This window comes from Protopterus annectens, chromosome 3.part0, assembly GCF_019279795.1.
Source record: "Protopterus annectens isolate FY-2018-M chromosome 3.part0, PAN1.0, whole genome shotgun sequence".
Classification (NCBI taxonomy): domain Eukaryota; kingdom Metazoa; phylum Chordata; order Ceratodontiformes; family Protopteridae; genus Protopterus; species Protopterus annectens.
Window position 1 is genome coordinate 665,678,867 of NC_056731.1, and position 23,941 is coordinate 665,702,807.

General features: G+C 38.0%; 1 protein-coding gene across 1 annotated transcript in view; it reads right to left on the reverse strand.

Annotated features, from left to right (window-relative positions):
* The window catches only part of PTPN3 (protein tyrosine phosphatase non-receptor type 3), a 2,272,168-nt gene that overhangs the window by 321,368 nt on the left and 1,926,859 nt on the right, over positions 1–23,941 (reverse strand). The window contains exon 25 of the mRNA XM_044065075.1: positions 9,723–9,851. Coding sequence (XP_043921010.1) covers positions 9,723–9,851 — 129 coding nt within the window. The remainder of the gene's footprint in view (positions 1–9,722; positions 9,852–23,941) is intronic.

Sequence of the window (23,941 nt, forward strand, 5' to 3'; positions counted from 1 at the left end):
CCAAGGAAACCACAGCTGCCACTAGGCTGTCATGCCTGGCGATGTCAAAGGCAGACGAGAAATAAACAGAATCAGAAGAGTCGTACTGTTGATCATATACAACTGGGAAATCACTGAAAATTGTATTAAGGGCTGCCATGGTATTAACTCATGCCTGAAATCTGCGCTAAGGCTGATAACAGATGTTATTTTCCAAAAAACACAAGTCAAGCTGTACATTCCCCACCATCTCAAGTGCCATACTCCTAAAAGAAAGCTTGAGATAGAGGAGCTATTAGGGTCATCAGCATCCAAACTCAGCTTTTTAAGAACTGTTTGACCAATGCCTCCTTCAGCCCAGAAGGAAGGACTCCCTGACGCAAGAGGAAAAATGATTATCTGATTAGAAAAATAAAAATAAAATTATATACAATGTGAGTCAGTTCTTTGGCATAGAGGAATAAAGCTCTAACTATGGCCCATGCATTCCGGGTCTTTTTAACAGCTCTGGTGCCTGAGGTGATGGCAGGTAGGGATGAGTGTGCCAATCCTGGGGATCAATAAAGGGGAGTAGCTCTTGGATGGAATAGATGAATGCAGAGCAAGGGGATGTAGGAAAATAAGGGTAAGTCATTAAATAAAAGATTCCTTCCAGCAGAAGCAGTCACCAGCATGCCTCTGTGGATGGCCTAAAGATCCCCACTGGCCCAGCCCTGAGTCAGAGAACGTTTGGGGTGAAAGGAACAACTGGCTGACTTGGCTGGATGGACAGAGGCACTGGGATGTCTGGAAATTTTGAAGCTGTAAAGGGGTGGGAATATGTAACCAATGTGGTGAGCAATGGTATGGACCCTAGGAGGTCTGACAGAAATATGAAACATTAAATCACAGTAATCAGGAAAAATAAACTCATTCAATAACAAAACAGAGAATCTTTAGCTGGACTACTGCTTTGTTTCTTTTTTCCTGTGCATGTTTTGTTTCAGTTAGTTTAGCCTGTAGAGTCTGAGACTTTACTTGTATATCACAGAAGGTACAGCTGTGTTAGAAACTTACATGGAGTGTAGGTGTTTGAATAGATCACCTGTTGCATGGCTGACTCTTAATAATACTCCAGCTGGCAGTAGCCTGGTTACTAGCCTGAGTTTCAGAGCTTCTGACCCTTCCCCATCTTGGCCTGGTGAACACCCTCACTTGGACATCAGTGGTACAGACAAACAGACATCAGTCAACACAGTCTTCTAATCTTTTTTGCTACAGCACAACCCACCATGGAGGAACCCACCTGTCTGGAGCTCTGAAAACAGGCCAAAATGATAGACTGATAATGCAACATATGCTTAGGCTGTTCACTAAAGTATGAAAAAAGAAAGATCTGAAGAATGTGCCAGCTGACTTTCCTTTATACTACTGACAACTTTACTTCCAAGTGGGAAAGTGGCTGTTGGGCCAATAGGAGTAAGAGTGAAGCAGATCCAACCATCAGGCTTCTGTATGCAGGAATCCCAATAGCCAGTTGTGGATATTACTAAAAACATCTGACATTGACAGCTGCCTGGCAGGGATGAGCATTACATAAGAACAGACATTTTTTTTCACTACACAGACTAGCTAGATCAACACTGATCTGGATCAGTGTTGCTGCACTGAGATTATTTGATCCAGAGAACTGTGACAACAGTACTACAAGTCACCTGATGTATGAATAACTACAAAGCAATGCAAAAACATTCAATGGTTGATTTTTTATGATTAAAGTAGTTTCACAACTTTAAAATGTGTGGAACATATTCCTTCAAAATCTGATATATTTAATTATTCTACTCTACTCATAAGTTAGCATACATAATCTTTGAAGTGTAACTAAGCAATGTGATTTTATCATGACAGAGAGTTATCTGAAGGATGGGTAGAAACTGAAAAAAATTATCTTGTCATGAAGTTCTACAAAACCCAAATTTGCCTGCAGGAAAACTAGTAGTTTTCATTTTTTTAGCCATTATTACCCTCATGAGTGCAGACATCTTGATGTGAAATTATTTTCTTGTAAAGCTTTTTTTTTTTTCAGAAAAAGCAGCTATTGAAATTAGTTTAATTTGCAATAGTGTCCTCTGTCAGATCACAATTCTAGTCACTTATGAAAATAGTGAGAAATACTAACAAATTATTGGTTTGCAGTGATTGTTGTTTGTTTTTGTTGTTTGTTTCCTACAAATTTATTGTACAATTTGTAAAAAAATGTCCTAGCGGAAACAAAGACATAATAACCTTTTAAAAAACCCAAAATTATGCGAGTTTCAGGTCCTGTCTTCCTCCCTACTTCCTTTCCTGGCTCACCCACAGTACCATATTTCACGGCAACGAAGCTCAGCTGCTTAGTGAAACTGCTGTCACTGATTATCAGGCTTCTTTCACATTCAGGCTAAAAAAGGTTCAGCAGGTTAATGGCCTCAGTAAAGGGAAAAAAATGAAAACGTAAATGACAGTACACAGTATACCAACTATAAATTTTAGCCTGAATAGCTTTACAAAAGTTTCAAATATGACAGGTGAAATAATGTAAGAGACAAATTACTAATGAAAGTACGACTGAATCCCACCCAACATATGCGCACTGAGGAAACTAAGACAGAAATGCCACAAAGGGGAAGAAACTGCAAAATTATGCTTTTTAATATGTGGAAGTACAGGGATTATTCTGTAGTCAAGAAAACACAATCCAGGCAAAGTAAATGTGTTTAAGCATAGCTGTCTTTTAATAAAAAGAACTTAGCCAATTTATCCATAAATACTGACTACAGCAACAAATGCCGCATGATCAAAATATTCATAAACTGCTGTAAGAAGAACAGAATCTGCTATTGTTTGCCAAAAGAAAAACAGTTGTGCACATCAGATCTTGTATTATCAAAGTGTCACGACGTGAAAAAAACAACTTTTGAAGCAAATGTTGCAACGACTGTCAAACAAAAGATAAAATATGTACAACCAGGTATGCAAGTGGTATAACTTACTCTTTTCCATTCTAAGGAAGGAGTAAAGACATACAAATTGATAAACTGTGTTGTGTACATTCTAAAATTTATTCTCAAACACAAAAGAATATATATATATATATATATATATATGTATACATATATATATATATATATATATATATATATATATATATATATATATATATATATATATATATATATATATATATAAACTGTGTATACATTCTAAAATTTATACTCAAACAGAATATATATATATATATATATATATATATATATATATATATATATATATATATATATATATATATACACACATACACACAAACAAAATCTTGTGCAAAAGAGTTTGACTCCACAAAAGGGAAAAGTTGTCCTTGTGACATCCAGGTAACCTCAGATACTGAAATCAAATTAGATTATTTGAAAAGGAATTATGCATAATGGACCAAATAAAGCACAAGGAGGAGACAGAAATAGTAACAATGACTTGAGAATACTTCAGCAAGAATGTACAGTATCATTATAGCTATTATTTACAAGGTTGTATAAATATGGGGAGATTCCTAAGGGGTACTTGCATATTATCGCAACCAGATTTTTGCGGTAATGCTGGTTGCTTCTGTTTAGGTCAAGTAGTAAGCACTGCAGTGTTATGAAGGTTAGAGACATGTGTTCTGTAATGTTTTTGTACTTTTAGGAAGGTTTATCATTGAAACGGCTCAAAAAATAAGATTCAAAAACAGTTTTCCCCTTTTACCGCCAGCATCTCCTGTCAGTTAAGCGAGTCCCATTCTACTGCAAACGTGCTCCTTCCACATGCTGTAGTCGGTGAAGCAGGAAATCTCCTTTTTCAAACCTGTATTATTTATCAGCTGTTTCAATGATGAAGGTACCCAAGTCCACCAAACCTGTTTCTAACCTTCATAATACTGTCATACATCCAAAAAAACAAAAAAAACAAAAAGGTAACGCTGAAGAAGTAGTACTCCTTCACCAAAAGGAACTGCAGTACAAAGTAATCCATTCCACAGATCGTACGCTAACTCCTGCACTCCTTTCAGCCCAACACATGTACACACATGCAGCCCAACACACGCAACCACTGCGATCTCCGAATTGAATACTTGACGTCTTTAAAGGATGCTACCCACACACCTCAAAATTATAAGTCTTAATAGTTTTTTAAAACCCCCACCGATATCCCCAACAGACTTTCTGCCAGTCTGCCCTTCCATATCACACTTCAGTGAGGCCATTTCAGTAAAAGTGAAGAAAGTAAAAGATGTCGCAAAATCTGGTTACGGTAATACGTAAGTACCTCCTAAAGATTGGAGAAATGCAATTATCAAACCTATCTGTAAGGGAAAAGAGAGTAGGACAAACCCAGAGTCATACAGACCCTTAAGTCTATGTTCATGTTGTAGAAAAATAATAGAGATGGTAATGCTGGGTAAGTTATTGTCAGAACTGGAAAGGTTGGGACTTGAAACCATATATCAGCATGCATATCTTGAAAAAGATCTATTAACACCTGTAGCATGATATTCTATTACAATATAATAACAGCTATGAATGAAAACTTGTGCTGTGAAGTAATTTATATAGATTTAACTTTAGCAGTTGAGAAGGTCATACACAAAACACTGATCAATAAATTAGAAGAACTAGGTATTCATGTACTCTTGATAAGCTGGATAACGCATGGCTTACAAACAGGACATGGCAAATATCATACAGCAATTGGACAGGTGAAATTTTTGTGGCACTGTCCTAGGCCCATGCTTGTTTACATTGTATCTTTCAGATCTATCTTTTCATCTGAGGTGTTCCACAGTATGTATGCAGATGACTTGAAACTAGGCAAACTGATTACATGTGTTACAGACAGGGCATGCCTGCAAAAGCACTTGACTAAATTGACCATTTGGGCACAGGAGAATAATATGCTGATAACTGGATTACAGGTTCATAGATTCATAGGTGTGTACTAGGCTAATGGCCCTGGAGCCTTTACAAGCCTAGCCCATATGATTACCCTGGTATTGTGCTACCCGACCTTAGTTCCCAGTGCCTCTGTCGAGTAGAGCCACTGCAGTGATCCCCAGGGTGAATTTTCTATTTCCCATCCACTCATCAAGATTTCTCTTGAAGAGGGCCAGTGAAGAGCTCCGCTTGACATGTATGGGAAGTCTATTTCATAGCATGGGCAGTCTCTGGGTTATGAACCTGTCCCTCCAGCTTGTTCTGTTGATTGTGGTAATGAGGTTGAGGTCTCTGGAGTGTGTAGTGCAGAGGGATTGGGATGTCTTTAGATGTAGCATTTCTAACACAGCTGGGTCAGACATGGCTTTGTAAGTCATGCAGAGATCGCCTCTAAGTAGGTGATATGAGACAGAATAGTTGGAGTTTTTTGCGTCTGTCCATATAGGTCAAGTGTTTAAGACCTAGGATCCTCTTTGTGAGGTACTTTTGCAGCATCTCCAGTTGTTGCAGGTGTCTAGTGAGGTACATGCCAAATAACTGAACATACGACATTTGGGAGATATAAATTTAAAGGTGAATAATGCAGCGCACAGTGATTGAAAATGTAGAATTATTTAGGGACCTGGGTATATGGGTAGATCCAATTTTGACTTTTTCTAATCTATCAACCTACTGGTTAATGATTATTAGAGAACTACAAGTTGTATCAAAAGATTTACAAAGTCTAGGAAATCAGAAATGAAGTAATTGTTAGTTACATTACACCCAAAACTGAGTATGGAAAACAATATGGAAACCTTATAAGAAAACAAGCATGAGTAAATCGGAAAGAGTACACTGGAAATAAACCACAGGCAGCCATGATGTGAACATTTAAAGTTATTATGAAAGACTAATATATCTGAACTTGTACACAGTCTGATACAGATATTTAGGAAGAGACCTTATTCAGGTACATAGGACATTTAAAGACAACTAAATATGGGAATGTTTGGGGTTATCAAAAAGTAGTACAGAATCATGAGACAACCTATACAGAAGATTATTAAGGATCATTTGATGCTAAATAGAGTTATAGTGGAGAACTGTAAAAAGGGGAAGAATCTAAGTACGGCATGGAATGACTATAAAAAAAAGTATTTGATAGTATCCCCCATTCATGGATATAAGAGTGCTTAAAATGTAGAAGACACACCCTACACTGATCGACTACATTACAGCGACCATGAAACAGTAGCAGACCACTTTGCAATTAAGCCATGATAAAGGACAAATTATTATCCAAGAGATAAAAATTCAAAGGGGGATATTCCAGGGTGGCTGTCACCACTGCTATTCTGCCATGCCCTTAACCCATTAACCTATCTCCTTAATAGCTTAGACCATGGCTATAATTTGGCTCCTAGAAAACAAAGTGCAAAGACTTACCTTCTCTTTGTCGATGATTTAAAACTGTATATCCCATCAGATGAGGAACTGAAAGCACAACTGTAAGTTGTTAAAACTTTTTCAGATGATATAAGAATGTCATTTGATCTTGTTAAATGTGCAAAAGCAACCTTTAAAGCAGGAAAACTGCAGCACAGGCAAAACATCAGTTTGGGACAAGAATGTAATATAAAAGAACCTGAGCAAGAGGGAGTGTATAAATATTTGGGAACTGATGAAGGATTAACAATAAAACACGAACAAATGTGAATAAAACTTAGTAAGGAATACTAAAGACTTAAAACAGCACTGACATCTAGAAACAAAATGCAAGCTATAAACCAATTTGCTCCTCCTGTCCTAACTTATACTTTTAGAGTGACTGACTGGCCCCAAAATGTGTCGGACAGATTAGACAGGAAAACAAGGATGCTTCATGCTCACCAAATGATTTTTAAAAATCAGTGCATAACAAGATTATGTATTCCCCGTTCCAAAGGAGGGATGGGACTCCTTCAAATTGATTACATGTACAGATTTGCAATTGTGGACTCCACAAATATCTGTGAACCTCACAAGACCCAAACATAGTGAAAGTTTTGAAACATGAGGAGAATAAATCTAAGATGACTTCTCTGCTTAATGTAGCAGACGCATATTGGCCTTAAGCAGGAATGGAAATCAAACCAGAAGTAGGTAAAAATCAGGCAGCAACTGAATGTGCCAAAAAACAAAAGAAAAAAATATAAGGCGAGGGAACAGATGAGAAGGCAAGAAATGTGGAAAATGCATAAATATAGTTGCAAGAATAGAAAACTTCTGGAAGAACCTTGTGTTGATCAGCAATGGCTAAAGATAGGCGAATTCATACCAAAAGATGAAATGTTAACATTGACAGCCCAAGACAGTAGGCTACATACACGTTGGTTTACAAAGTCCATTGAACATGTGGAAGAAAAAGACAAATGTTTGGTTTTGTAAAACAGAATTGGAAACAGTGGCACACCTTGTTGCTGGTTGTGACATACTAATGGCAGAATGACTGCATACTGAAAGGCATAATAATGTGCAAGACTGTTGCACTAGGGATTGTGCAAACATTATAATACTGAAGTGGCTGAAAAACACTGGAAACATGAGCCACAAAACATTATAGAAAATAAAGTCTACATCACATGGGATCACACATTACCAACAGTTCAAAAGACAGATGCTAGAAAACCAGATATAGTGGTCCATGAAAAGAAGACAAAAGTAGCATTGATCATTGAAATCGCCAAACCCATTGACTACAGTGTCTTGCGTACAGACAGAGACAAAATCATAAAATACCAGGATTTGCAGGCAGAAACGAGATCAATGTGGAAGGTGGATACCTAGACAGTTCCAACAGTAGTAGGAGCAACAGGTCTTACAAAAAGGAACATACAACCGTACTTGGATATGTTAACAATACATGTAACTTCATATGAATTGCAGAAGGAGTCATTACTGGGCACATTGTGGGTGCTGCAAAGAGCACTTTTGGCTAACAGAGGAGTGAAACAATACTAATTTTATGAACTTTAATTGTACTTTGACGTAGGAATGGGTTCCATTCCCATCATGGTATTAAAAACCCAAACGATTTGGAGAAATTAAAAAAAAAAAATTATATAAGAACGAGAAGTGTACTAACTGGTTTTCTGAAAGAGCAGCTGATGCATGGAACAGACTACTAACTTACATTAAAGTACTAGTTTAGATATTTTTAAAAACAGCCTGGCCGCTTACTATGAGAACAACTATTCTGGTATATTGGCAAGCTAGAAGGGCATTAATGCCCATGCTTGAAATACTTGTATGTATGTACATAAGAAAGTGCTACACAAACATTATACAGTTTATGTAATAGTTATGCTACATATGGTGATAATATCTTAACACGTGCTATAATGCAAAGAGAGCGGTTCTGCCTTGTTTAGCTAATGTATTCTATGCTGCTCCAACACACAATAAAACAAAAAAGGCACATTTGTAAATGGAGATAAATGATTTGCCAAGTCTGCATAACTGCACTCAAGTCTATCCTTATGACATACTCTCACTATCATGCTCCCAGTTCTTCTGGACATCTTTACTGATACAGTCCGTCTGACTTTCAATCACTTCCCTTTCAAAGTCACTGTGGACAGGTTGTTTTTTTTTTTTTTGGCAAAAAATCTCAACGTGATGCCAGTGCAACTGAAATCAGATCTTGAGAACTTTGAGACAGTTTTATCTAAAATGTATGATGACAGAATTACACCTTTTATTTTGTATTTAACTTGAATAAAAGATCAAGATATACACTGGCTGTTTTTATACATTATAATGACAACTAGCTGACATTTTCAGAAAAGTCAACATAATTAACAGGGCACACAGCTGTTTCACTGCCTACAAATAAGCAAATATCCCAAAATACTAGAAACATTTATGGAATCTATGCCATTAAAATATTTTATTTATGTATTTTATTTTACATTTGTTGACCAGGCTAGTCTAACTGGAGAAAAGTCCATTTTCAGTAGAGGCCCGTGGAGATAAGCTCAGTGAGACCAAAAATAAAACATCTCATATACAAACAAAAATCACATAAACAACTATTCATAGGTACAATGTAAGTTGTAGGTATAGTACAGAGATTATCAAAGAGGGTAGACTTTCAAACATAGTACAAAGAAATGCAGGTACAATACAAAACAAATGCAGGATAATACATAATATAAAGAAGACAGGTTATAATATATAATTATGTTAGTAAAACAAAAAGTTGTCACAAACATAAGTTTCCAAAAGATGGAAGTAAGAGTATATAGTAGGACAAGGGTATGTTGTATTAAGGAAAATAGGACTTGATTAATGGCTATAAGAGGGTAGGCAGAAGCAAGATTAGAAGAGCTAGATGCTTAGTCAGGCTTAGTACAGGGGCACAACCAGTGTGTGTGTGTGTGTGTGTGTGTGTGTGTATATATATATATATATATATATATATATATATATATAAAAATATAGATACATATTTATATATATATATATATATATATATATATACATACATATTTATATTTACACACATATATATATATATATATATATATATAGATACATATTTATATTTACACATATATATATATATATATATATATATATATATATAAATATATATATATAAATACAGATTCAAAGTATCAGCTACAAGATTAAGCAGGTTAGAAGGTGAAGGTCTTGTTTGGTTACTCTCAGAAATTAGTACCGCCTGAACAAATTACAGCTGTTGCCAAGCTCCAGTTTAGATTTATGACTTACCCCAATGTTTGTAACTGTCATTTCCCTGAAAACATATGCAATGGTACAATCTTCAGATAAACACGACACACGGAAATTGCCATATTCTTCTACTTCAGGTGGATTAGGCCAGTATTGGTGACATTTTGTCTGTGACAGTGAAACGAAGCAAGATATATATTTGTTACTCCAGCTAAAATACATACAAGTATTTTACTCAGTTCTGCATCACTGTAGAAATACTACTACTTACTGGCTGCATCAAACTGTTACTCAGACATGAAAAATATTCAGCATGCCCACTTGCTATCTAACTTTCTGAATACCACTGATCAGTGTTAAACAGTAAAAGCTAAACATTTATGAATGACTGCTGTGACACCATGCTATACTTGACAAATAATTATGGAATATGGCATCCCACTTTGCTGAGAAAGACTGCATACTTTAGAAAGACAGCTTACATTCAAGGTTACCAAGATTAATCTATTCTTTTTGCTTTTTTATACCTGAAGGATTTACTGCCAAGGTATAAACAGCCCTGACTCTTAACTAGCACTGATATCCTCAGCTTAAGTAGTTTATTTATTTGTTTTAGAATACAAGTTTGACAATGGCAAGGAACATAAAAGCTTTAGAGTTACCAACATTTTATTTTTGCGAAACCTTACATTAGTACAGTTACGGCTGCTCTTCCCCAGTGGTACAGTGCATTACATGAGTTGTCTATCCAGCCTCAGGTTGCTCTTCTGTGAAACTGCCTCATGACCAAAGCGATCTGGAGCTTTGTGGCTGCAGCATGTGACAAGTACAACTTATTATGAGAAATCACCAGCTGAGGCTGATCACTACCCCATATTTTCTCCACGGAGTTCTGAGGTCAGCAGCTCATCAGACGGGCTTACAAGCAGGAGGAAGACGAGCAACTGTAGTCATTCACAAAATATGTTGCTTGTTCTCTGGCAGTTTGTTTTTTGCACTCAATGTAAAGTGCAGTCAACACCCCATAGCCCCTTTTTAATTATAACCATTCTGACAATGCTTAACTTCAGGAAAGAGAGAATATTTAAATATTCACTTTTTCTCTGAGGTTGTATAAAGTACAGTTTTGTACCTACCATAAATGTAGATGTTCGAGGATTCCCTTGCTGCAGTCCTGACAATTGGGTACCATCTGCTAGGAGTTCTGTGAGGCTGTTGCATCCCTTCTGGAGCAGAATGCAAGCCTGGACGCTAGAGTCAGTAAATCATAAGCTTGCCTGCCCAGAGCCAAGAACGTGTTGTGTTGTCTGGTTGTGTCACCATGACCCTTGCTTGTTTTGTCCCTGACAACACATCATCTTGACTGTCTGACTCAAGAACGCTTCTGAAGAACAATTCATACATGCATCTCCTCTGCTAACCCACTGATGATATCTGAGTGTTAGATGGCCACTTTTCTTGTAGTCTGGCATCCCACTAGTCCACTTCCCACTTTCCATTTAGATCGCCCTCCCCACGTAAAATCTGACTCGCTTCTGGCTCTGTCATCTTACATTCCTGTTTAGGGGTGGGAATGCCTTGGTGACACCACAACAATTCTTCCACAGGATTCAAATCTTTGCAGTGACCATGTCCAAATTTTCTTCCATCCAAAATTTTTACAATTTTTGAGCATACATTGCAGCTTTGCATGCACAGCATACCATTATGCAGACCATTGCAGCAAAGAACCCATGAACCCTAATGCTTGAAGGACTCTCCTTGCAGTCAGCAGATGAAAGTGAGATAGGACTGATGGAGAAAAGTAAGACAGTTTTTTTGTTTGTCCCAATGTTTGCTATCCAGGTTGCTGTATTCAGTCTCACACACAGAACCAGAGAGTCTCTGGAGTCTGTAGACTGGACTTTATTTACTTTCACAGAATTTATTATATTTAGCAGCACTAGCAACATATTCCTTCTCTGTAGAAGGTGTTCTTTTCTTGAGCCAGAATCAGGTAGAGCCCAAGAGCCAATAGAAGTGATGCCTGAAGCCTGAAGATGAAGTGACTGGCTGTGAAAACCCGCTTTGGAGCCAGCAGTAGATAGAATAAAAAAAGCAAGGCATAATGCAGATAATGAAATAGAGAAAATTGAATGTGCAGGAACAGGATACTTTCTTAGCCTTTATAGCATACATGAAGGCAAGCTTACTGAAGGTTAATCCTAAGATCCAGTGATCCTGCCCCAGCCAGTGTAACAGTTGCTGTAACGTGCAAATCTTGGAAGTTTGGGAATGTCAAGGGGAATGTCCAGGATAGATAAATCCAAAGATAAAATCCAAATTGTTCTAAATGTGTGTTCCTTCTTGGCGAGACAGGAAGAGAAGCACCTTTTACAAGCCCCTTTCTGATAGAGGGGCTGGCATCTGTGGCCCCTCACTGAGTAACTGGAGAACTGCATTCTTTTCTTTTTTGAGGAGGAGGAACATCTGGCATGCCTCCTCTGAAAGGAGGCTGTGCACTGTGTGGAAATAAAATCTGTAACCGTGATGAATATGATATCCTCCATCTCTCTGAGAGTGAGTAAATTTCTTTTTTCTTTGAAAAGATAATCCTTTCCTCCCAGGAGCTGCCAGACGAGTCCACTGGCAGCTGAAAAGGGCAGGTCATTGGTTCTGCTTTTAAGGAACTGACCCCTGCCCTCACCAGAAGTCTGAGCAGGTGAACTGTCTGATCGGAGACATAAAGCCATATATGTCACCCCTTAGCAGGCCAATTTCTACTCTACTAAACGGAGGCTGCACTCCGTAAAAAATCTTATCAGTCTTAGTAGACTCCTCCTTTTCCTTTCATTTTAATTCCACTTCTGGGTCCTGGTCCAAACACAACAACTGTAAAGGGAGCATCCAAAATCCAAAGTGTTAAACATGCTCAGCAAATTCTGATCCCTTCAACCAGGCATCATGTCGAAGAAGAATAGAAACTAGCAGCAGCCCTCGAGGAGAGCTTGAACAGCATCAAAACCACACTGCAAAGATGCTTACCCAATTTGTTCAGACACATGAACCAAAATCCAAAGCCCTCCTCTTTATCAAGGATTACAGGATTTTAACGGCTTTAACACCTTTACCCCCCCTGGCTGAGAAACAACCCCTGCTTTCCCGGGACTCTTTAAACAAATACTTATGAGCCCTATAACCCTATAATACCTTACAGGGAGCAGGAGAGCAGGAGCAGGAGAGGAGGCAAGGAGAGAAGGTTCTGCAAAACCACATTCAACACACACATTCAACACAGGAGGAATAGAAAGGGCCCAAGCTGAGGCAAAAAGCCTTTTTCTAGAGCCTTTTCTATCTTGAGTCCTTCCCATTTAAAGTCCCCATTTAGTGAAGAGTCCTCTGAAGTGAAAAAAAATCTGAAAATGAAAAAGCCTCAGAGGGGTGAATCATCCATCATCATCCCAGAATAAGTAGGGAACTCTTCTTGTTGCAAGTCTTCAGAAGAAGACTCAAGCGTGTGAACACAAAAAAAAACTATCAACTTCTGTTTCCACCCTAGCCTCTTATCAGGGGGGCATATAGAACCTAATCAGAGTAATCAAATCTTCTGCCATTTTGAGCATATGTTTACAGAAAAACTTGATGGCTTCCCAAAAAAAGCTTTGGCAAAGGAAGAGTCCCTAACTACCTAACTGAGAAGAGAGGGAAGAGACACCTTGAGAAGCCCCCCTCAGCCTGCCCTACCTCCGAGGAGGAGGCATCCTGTACAGTAAAGTATCTGCCTGAGACTCCATAGAAACTCCTGGCAAAACCTCTGGCTCAAACAACATAAATGTATGATAATCCCTATGCGTCTTTCCTCCCCAAATACAATTATTCACTTCACTTTTCTGACACTTTAAATCTACTTACTAAGAAAAAAAAAAAAAAATTCAACACGGGGTTACTAGCCCAACTCTGTATTCGGTCTGAAACATACATTTGTCAGGACTGCAGCAAGGGAAGACGAAGAACATCCACTGAGTTGATATAATTAAATAAGAGGGGAATGGAGAATACCCCTCCCATCTTCTCATTAGAGTTTTAAGTTTTTAGTGTTATTTTACTTGCAGCTGCCATAAATACTTTTTCTGTTTAAAAAGTCTACTCTTCTGAGAAAATGGTAAAAATATTTTTGAAGGAATATGTATGCCTAAATGCGACCTAATGAACTGTTACCATTAGGTACAAATAAGCCGTGAAATGCAACAAATCTACAACACACCAATGATGATTGTATTCTGAAGTTCACCTGAACAAAACTAAATCCATGCTGCTCACCCTGAAAGTAACAATGACCAGGCAGTGTTTCCTGACTCCCAATTCAAATGTATTAACTCTAACATCTATTTTCTGTTCCTTTATCTTTACTAAATCCTCACATTTAAGCTGTAAAATGAGTCATGTATTAAAAAACACACCACAACAATAGTTTCCATTGTTATTACAATGCAGTACATATTTTCCTTTTATCAATTTTCATTCACTCCAACATTCCCTAAATTGCTCAATTCCTGCAATTTCTTAAACCTCTTTCCTTCTACTAGATATTATTGTGGCTACTATTCCCTCAAATTCCATTTATATGAAATCTGCTAATTCCCTTTTCTAAAGATCCCACCTCCAGTTCTTTAACGTCCTTTACAGTATCCAGAACTTCATTTGGTATAGATTTTGTTTCACATTTTCTACTAACTTTTTTTTTTGGCAGATGATTGCATTAGAGGAAACTCCAGCCATATGTCAAGTTCTGCTTTCCAAAAAAGTGATGCTCCTTTCCTGTAATCCAACACTAAAACTGCACATACAGAAATAAAATTATTTAATTTGGTTTGTACTTGAATTTTTTTTTCTGTTTGATTTTTGTAAAAAACTTTCATTTTCTTTCCTCTGCATGTCTTATCAACGGTTGCATCATGAAGGCTCAGAGGAGAAGAGTGATTATTTTCTCACTCATCTAACTACAGAGACATTAAAAATTGCTCTTAAGAATAGGTATTTAAATATGCTTTATCAGTCACAAATCATAAATATCACACCATACAGTTTAGCCTGCAACTACAGTTTTGAGTCTTAACAAATGCAAGGCTTTCAAGCTTAGTTTTCAGATATAAATGAAGAAAACTTAGCAGCCTTTCCCCTTTAATCAAACTCTTGAGAGTCCCAACAAAGAAGTAAACATATTTTCATCTTACTTCCCCAATTTTCTGTCTGTATTTCATTTAATATTTCTTTTCACAGTATTTTCAGATTGTATTTGTTTTCAACTTTTGTATTACATACTGTACTTATTGAAGCGAGTCAAGGGAGGTGTGACTAATAAAGACACTAATTCTATCAACAGTGTTAAAATGGAAGTGCATATTTCTCACAAATTTAAGGGCATATTTCTCGCACTTTGTCAGTGAACTACAGTTATTAGCTTTAAAACAGCAACTAATTCAACTGCCTTTTCAAGTCTCTTGCTCAAATATTCCTTAAAATACTGGATCACAAATGGCTACTAATAACAATTAAAGGAAGGCAAGTAATGAAAAAGGCAGGCTGATGCTGACAGTTGAAAGTTAGCACAGTATTACTGCAAAAAAAAAAAAGTTTCACCATATTACCAACTACCATGGACACTTTATTACAATTAGAAAGCAAACATTTTCAAACATGCTGTTCTTCTTCAGACTTGTAAAAAAGCATTTCTGGTTACAATTATTTAAAACATCCAAAGTCGCAAGCAAGGCCAACCACTACAAAATCTTAGAACACATGCCACATAAAAATACAATCATAAAAATTATAGAATTATAAATGTATAAATTTATAAATGATAAAATTAAAATATGTATACATTAAAAAATAAAATATCGGGACTTTAATACACTTAAATATTCTTTAAAGTCTATATAAAAGTGATATTATCATTTAAACTCATGCCTCTGTATGCATTTAAACGTAACTGTCATTTACTTCACATCTGTAAAGGCAATTTTTAACATCATCACTCTATTTTATTTGAAAATGTAACAATTTATCTAGATTATCTGTAGGCTGCATTTTGTAAACAGTGGATTTCCCACCTTATAAATCTGTGTGAAACTGCAGAGTTGTGTGTTTAACTTTGAAGTTACAGAAGGTAACATTATACAAAAGTGATAACGTAGATTAATGCAATACTGGGAAACTATACCAACCTCCCTGTTTTAAAACCTTATGGTACTATAGATCAGGGTAACTTCTTAAGGTGTTTAGGTTAGTATGACCACATTTTCATCAGAGTTAAAGGAGTTTATCACTATGGTTCTGTTTTAGTGATTTCCTATGCATTTTGTATTTAAAACCAGCATCTTTTTTTATTCCAGACTTGATTATGTTGCATTTCTTTTTTTTTTTTTTTAACAGAAAGTGTGGCTATATTGCACAGTTTGCAGTCATTCACACAGTGATCCTATCTTCCTTCCCAACGCTGAGGTCATGCAAAATATCTCAAGCAGACAAGGACCCATCACAGTCAACTCTGGGTCAGCCTCTTACTCTGAAAGGGTCAGACTTCCCATGCAGGCTTGCTGCATTTTACGTCTTAGCAACTGTGTGACACACTGAACAACATGCATATTTATGCTTAGCACTCTAGATTACTAAATTTAACAGCACAGCAGCATTAACTGGAACCAGATTTGAGGAAAAAATATGCATGAAACCATTTATGAATATGCAACATAGTAAGATTAGCAGAAGATTGCATATTTGAAGAGGGACTCACTGAGGCACTGATGGACAAGCTGGTGCATTTTATGTATGATAAGAAAACCAAGAACAGTCTGCTATCAAAATCAGATACAACCATGGGCAAAGCATTACAAAATACAATATTTATGGAAGCAGCTGCAAACAATGCCAAGAACATGCAATAAGAACTTGGCAACTGCATCTTTTTACAAAGTGGCCACTAATCGTGATGAAATGCCAGGGTGTTTTTGCTGTGAAAAATTCTATACTACAATAATGACTACTGGTAAAAAATAATGTTTTTGATGAATGTATCATAAGGATGGTCAAAATGAAAAATATGAGAACTACTTTCAAACAAAAAATAAAATGTGAAAGAATATGCATAAAACTAGTGTGCAAAAAAGCATACAACCCAAACAGCAAGCCTGACTTAGAACTCATGAATTGATGATGAGTGCAAAGTGCAAGAAAGATCAAGAAAGAAGTTGGCAATGAATCATCCAAGACATCTGTATTAATGCAGAGGCAGTTGAAGTACAGACAGAGATAGAACTGGACATTGGACCTGCAGAGTTTATCACTTCTGTGAATGACTATGAGAAAATGTTTTCATGCAAACCATTATAAAAGAAATTAGTCGTGCAAGTAAACTTACCATAACAGCAGACCTTTGAATGATCACCACTGCACTAGTCTTAACTGTATACGTTATATCCTGCATAGGATACAAAAGCTGGTCTGTTCTCAAAGGTTCACGACACTTTCCACCCTTCCAAACTGTCAGTCAGCTCAAGCTGAGCTGGCTAAGATGACAGGTATGGGCACCATGTCCTTCAAAGCTTCCATGCTAACAGATAGGGAGGCTGAGGCATGAAAGGGCATTGCTAGGGATAACAAAAAGTAAATGTCCACATTCTGGCATACACAAAATATCAAAAACCAAGGGTGATGGAGGGAAGGAGAGGCAGGTTACTGCAGCAGTGATCATTTGAGCATCTACAGTTATTAAGTTTACTTACAAAATTGTATTATGTTCATCATATTGATTACTGCTACAGTAGACTTAGGAATATCGGCAGATTAACCTAGCTTATTAAATTTGGTTGGTGGAAGGAGAAGAGTCCTTGGAAAATGGACTTAGCAAAGCCTTAGAGATGTAATCAAGCTTGTATAGCTTTGTAAAAGTATGTACACAGGACCAAGCTGCAGCTTCTACAATACTTCTAGAATCCAATTCTTTCCTTCTAAAATCCACAGATAAAGCCAAGGCCCTGACAGAGTGGGTCTTGACCCTGCCTGGAACAGTTTTGTTGTAGTGAACATAACAAGTGATTATTAGCCTTTGACAGCTATTTGGAAACTAGCCCCTCCTTACCTTCACAAGAAATGAACAATTCATCCAAAGATCTGAAAGTTTTAGTTCTGCCAAGATAGTATCCGAGTTATCTGTGGACATCCAAGGTATGGAGCAACCGCTCTCTCTCTCATTTTTAGGCTCAGGAAAAAATTGGAGATGGACAGTTTGGCTTAAAGTAAACTCAGATAATACTTTAGGCATAAAAGAAGGATTAGTTCCCAAACAAACCCTGTCTCTGTAGAAAATGAAATAGGGCTGACTCACCATAAAAGCTTGCAACTGTGACACCCTTCTTGCAGAGATCAGAGTAATCAGTTAAACTGGTTTCCATGTTAAGGACCTCAAGTCAGGCAGGTTAGCTAGTTCTAATGGAGAAAGTCTTAGTTTCTCTAACATGAAATTAAGATTGCAACGACTGGCCACCAGTTTTCTTGGAGAACTGTTATGAAAAACCCCTTTTAAAAACATTTTGACATGAGAATGCACTGAAAGAGGAGGATCCGTGGGTAGACATGCTAAAATGGCAGATAAATTAACCTTAATGGAGGAGTAAGAAAGGCCATAGTATAGTAACTAACATAAATATTGTTAAAACAGGGAACAACCATCACTGAATGCACGCTGGTTATGTTGTTGGCACCAGCTAGAAAACCTTTTCCATTCATTAGTACATGACTTTCTAGTAGCAGGCTTTCTTGCCTCCATTACAACCTGCTGCACATCCTCAGTAAACAGGTGCCTAAAGGGAATTAAGACCCTATCATCCAGGCAGTCAACTGAAGTTGGTTGGGGTGTGTCAAACACCCCTGTTCTTGTGTGAGTAAGAACCAGTCTGTGAGGAAGCTTGTGGTAATTGCTCCTGGCTATTTCCAAAAGAAGGGAGAACCACAGTTGCCTGGGCCAGAAAGGCGTCACCATAATTACCTTGGGCATTCCTTCTGAATCTTCAAAAGTACCCTGGATAGTAGTCTAAAGGGTGGAAAAGCATACAGGAACATTCCTGTCCAAGAAATTAAAAGGCATTTGTCTTCTTGACCTTCTTACATGGAGTCCAGGAGCAGAATCTTCCTAGCTAATTGTTCAGAGAGGAGGCAAATTTATTTATTTACATTTGTTACCGGGTAAATGTCCGACTGGGTGAAAGCTCATTTTCAGCAGAGACCTGGGGAGAAAAGCTCCATATATATAAAAACATAATAAAGTATTATAGTGTTTTACGACTTATAACTACATAATAAAGTTACACAAAGTAAATAAGAAACAGTTATACAAGGTAAATACAACAAGAAAAAATACAAGGTTACAAGAAACTAACAGATAACTGTGCACTGAAATACATTAATATGGCAGATGGGTATAGTAACTGTAAGACTGGTTAGAGCAAATGCTGGGAAATGAAGCCCTGCACCTGGAGTAAATTAAAGACTGGAAGGCAGAAACAATTGAGAGCAATAAAATATAATTATCAGGAGTCTGAAATAGTCAAGAAGTAAGGACCCTAGTCAGGATTAGAGCATGGACAGATCCAGTGATTGGTGAGGTATTGTCTAAGGCTTTGCTTGAATCTGGCAGTGTTATTAAGTTTAAGCAAATGCTATGGCAATTGGTTCCAAGACCTGGAAATTTGTTAGAGTGAGTCGCCAAAAGTATTTGCAGATTTGGATCTTTTAACAAGTTTCAGAGGATCGAAGGTCTCCGAGGTTAGTATTAGTTTGAATTAAGTCTTTTAGAGCTGGAGAGGAATCGGGTTTATATAAAAATGTTGTGGGAAAGGTGAGTTGGTTTAGTTGTAGCAAATTGGGTTGTTCTACTTGAACTCCCCAAAGATGGATCAAATCTTGGAAGACCACAATCTAGTTTTCATTCATGACAGTCTGTCTTTATTTTGCTCAGCTTGTCTTCCATATAATTTTGCTCTAAGATGCCTGCAGAGAGATTGTTCTGTGAAGCTCCATCCCAAGTTAACAGGCCTAGTCTGTAAAGGGGGGGTATGATCTGATTCCCTCTTTCTTGTTGATGTATGTACCACATGACTGTGGTATTGTTTGTAATGACTTTAAGAGGTCCCGGGGACCAAGGATGATTCACAGAGTTGAATGCCAAGGCAAGCATCTCTTTTATATTTATGCGCCTGCACCTGTCTTTGGTGTGCCACATACTTTGCACTTTTATCCCTCTTGAAACTGCTCCTCAAGCAACATCTGAGGTCTGTGGTGACCTACTGCTATGGAACAAACAAGGAGAAGGGGAAACTCACATTTTAGGATATTTGCTGTCTCCACTAAGTGACTTTTGTTCTGACAAACTCCAGCACTGGACTTGAAAAAATATAATGCTGGCGCTGGGAACAGACATTTAGAGTCTTGCCAGGGGTATCATGAGAATCACAGATACCCCGAGACCCAAAATCCTGAGGTATATCCACACAGTGGCCAAAGCCTAAGAGGAAAACCCTAGAAGCAGATCAATAAAACTGATTTTTCTTACTGTGGAAGAAAAACTCTTTGAACTGAAGTGTCTAGTTGACATACCAGGAACACAATCCTGAGTTGCTGTTGTTTTTCTTTCGGCTTTTCCCTGTTAGGGGTTGCCACAGTGGAACTCCGGTCCGCTAATGATCGGCAGTCAATTTTTACGGTGCAGAGTTGCCAGCCCGATGCCCAACCTTCAACGAAGGCACGCCCATTCACGCATGTCTTTCGAATGCCACCCGACCGTGGGGAGGACATGCAGACTCCACATAGAAGGCGCTCCAGCTAAAAATCAAAAGGGAGAACCTCTTGCTGTGAGGCGACAACGCTACCGCTGCACCACCGTGTGACTTATAGAAACACAACCCTGAGTGAAGAAGTCAAAAAGACTTGAATGGTCACTTGGAATCCCAGCAAGTGTAAGAGATTTTTCGCAGAAGTGAGAAATTCCTGACACTTTGAAAAAGACTCTGCAATGATAAGCAAGTCACCTAAATATGGAAACATGTGGGCACCCTGTTGTCTGCAATGAGCTATAACTGGAACTACACACTTTGTGAACATTCCTGACTGAGTGGATAGCCCAAAGGGTAAGGCAGAGAACTGAAAATGCGATCCAGACATACAAAAACCTTAAGAAACACTTGAAGTCTGGATAAATACGGATGTGATAAGTATCTTTTAAATCCAGTGTTACCAGGAAACTTGAATGAGGAAGAAGAAGTAACAAGTTGTCAAGCGACATCATTTTGAATTTGAGAACTATCACAAACAGGTTTAAGAAGGAAAGAAAGATGAGGAAATGGTCTCCATGCATTTTCTTTCTTTGGCCCTAAAACATCCTTGAATAAAATTCCTTTCCCAGCTAGGAAGGAGGAACTGTCTCTATAACACGCTGGGAGAGCATGTGATGAAAGACAGGTAGAAATAACAGGCTGGTCTTGTGGATGAAGGATTACCCCTGGAAAGGAGGAAATTTCTCTCTGCGAGGTTCCAGAATTCTTTCCGAAACTCCCTTGACATTTCTTCTTAAACATCTGTTTACCTGCATTTTGTTGAGACTTTGTTGCCAAAACTGGATGAGGGGTCAGAATTTCTTAGAAAATTTAGAAAAAGTTAGAGATCCCCTGTATCAAATTATCCTTTTCGTCACACTTTTTGATCACCTCTGGAGCACATGGGCTAAAAACTACATCTCTCTCTAAAAAATAATTTAAAATCTTATTTTTATCATCATCTGGGAGGTTCTGAGAACACAGTTGGGCAAACCTCCTCAAACAGTACCAGTGGTTATAATCCTGGCAAAAGTATTAACTGAGTTACATACACACTATAAACAATGACCAATGACGTGTACAACAGAAACAATGAAATTACTTAAAGCAGATTTTTCCTCACAAGAAGAAACTGCAGACAAAACATTCCATACATTTTCACAATTAGTCAGAACTTTAACATAAGAACTGACAGTTCAAAATTCTGAATATAATCGTTGTAGAAACATAGACTTTTCCTCATACTATCAATAACCTTCTCATCCTTATCAGAATGAATAGGATTGGCATTACATAAATGTTTAACAGCAGTAGTATTAAGTAAACCTAGAGACGCTGGGTCAGGTTTGGGAAGAGTGTATAAAAAAATACTTAGGAACTTTATACATCCTACCTGCTTTTTTAGGGGCAAGCTAGCTGACTAGTAGGAAAACTGCAGGCAGCAACACATCCTCCAAAGCTGGCAGAATTGGAGGAATGGGTGAAGGTTCTGAAAATTCCTTCTGTAACAGCTCATAGTATTTTCTGAGGGACTGAAAAACCTCAGTGTTCTCCCCCTGAAAACACTGGCACATTCTAGAAATAGTCTCAGAGAAAGAAATATCCTCTTAGGGAGATTCAGAAACTGAGCTCTTCTCTGAGTCTGAATATGTGGAGAAAATCCTGCATCTGTCCCTTCATCTTCATGTTCAGATTCAGAATCTCGAATCACTTCAGGAAAAGAGGTATCCTTCTTTCTTTTGACAAACTACTTTATAAGAAGAATCAATAGCCTGAATTAAACCATGAGCCAGACTTAGTAAACTACTCCTGAGGAAATTTGAGGACTAGTAGTAAATACATGTTTAGTTTTCTGTTTACTTTTGACTGGAAAGATGGGGCCATCAGTGTTGTTAATGGCAGCAGCAGCTTCCCCAGGGATGCGCACAACATTCTAACAAAAAAGGAAAGCTTTCCCTTATTAGGATAAAACAGGGAAGCCTTCCCTGTTCCTACTCACAGGACCAAAAACAGTGTCCCACCCCAAGTCCACAGTGGTTGTAAGTGCTACATCAGATGGATCCAGTGTACAAGAGGAGTGGTCTGAGGTACAAGCTTTGGCCACAGCACAGTCACCCATCTGCAGCTGAGGCAAATTTCTAGCCTGCTGTAGTGGCAAAGGCTGTTTGCTTTGGTTTCTTTTTTGTAGCTAGAAGGACTGACCATGGGACTGACTGACTGTTCTATGGTCAAGCTGAATAGGGTGCCTCTTTGCCAGGGAAAAATTGAAGGTCTTTAAAAGTCACATTTTCACAAAGAAAAAATGTAAAAAGCACTATAAAACAATGTCAGTGTAAAAAAAAGTTAAATAAATATAACTTCTCCACAGAAAAAAGGTTATTAATTACTTTAAACTCTTAAACTGACAGGAAAAGAGAGCACTCTTGCTTAGTACAATACAGTCTCATGATTAAAACACAAATTCCTACACTTAAAATAACTTTCCTGAACAGGAAAATGTTAATAAATACACATTTTTAAAATGCAAGTCCCCCCCCCCCCTAAAAGATAACTTCTATCCAGCAAAGGAACAGCATAAACTGGCCGTCGATCCTCAAAAGCTTTAGAGGTGAGTCCTCTTCTGCAGCAGGAAAGCTCTGAAGGGCTTGGTGCCCAAACCTGCCTTTGTAGTCAGCTCAGCTTGAGCTGACTGATGGTTTGGGTGTGTTGTAGGTGCCCTGAAGCTTTGGAAGCCTTCTGTCTGTGATAGCCTATGCAGCATAACCAGCGTTAAGCACCTACTGGACCCACAGCCACTGGGAGCCCTTGATTATATCCCTGTGCCTGAGGGCCCCCACATGAAGCACCCATGGGTTTCTCTGTCTTTTCTGCTCCTTCCTCGGCACCTCCTGGACATTCTCTCAGCTGTACAATGTTGTCGTGTGATTCCAATATTTTTTTTTCCCTGAAAAACTTGCCTGTAAGCTGCACTCAATCACGTCCACTTCAGTGAAGCAAGGGACCTGAATGGCTACAGCAGTCAGAGAAGTAAGTAATAGTTTCACGATTGGGTTTGCTGTAATCGATGGTCCGTTGGGTCGGTTCTATGGATTATCGCAGTGGCGGCTGGTGACTTCAAACTAAAGGGGGGCTGCAGGATACAGCTGAATGGGTGTGGCCAATGGGAAGGGGTGTGGCCAACAAAAAGCAGGTGGGGCTATGCTCAAAACCACGATAACTGGAACATTAATTAAATATGCTGCCATGGGTGCCAAACCATCATTATGAGAGTCCAATCAAGACAAAACGAAGTGTAGAAGAAAAAAATATTTCAATGCATTGGCTAGATAACAACTTACTTAATATCTAGATGGAAACACAAAGGTTGTGAGGCATGACAAAATACATTTTTTTTAAATACATTACTGGAATGCC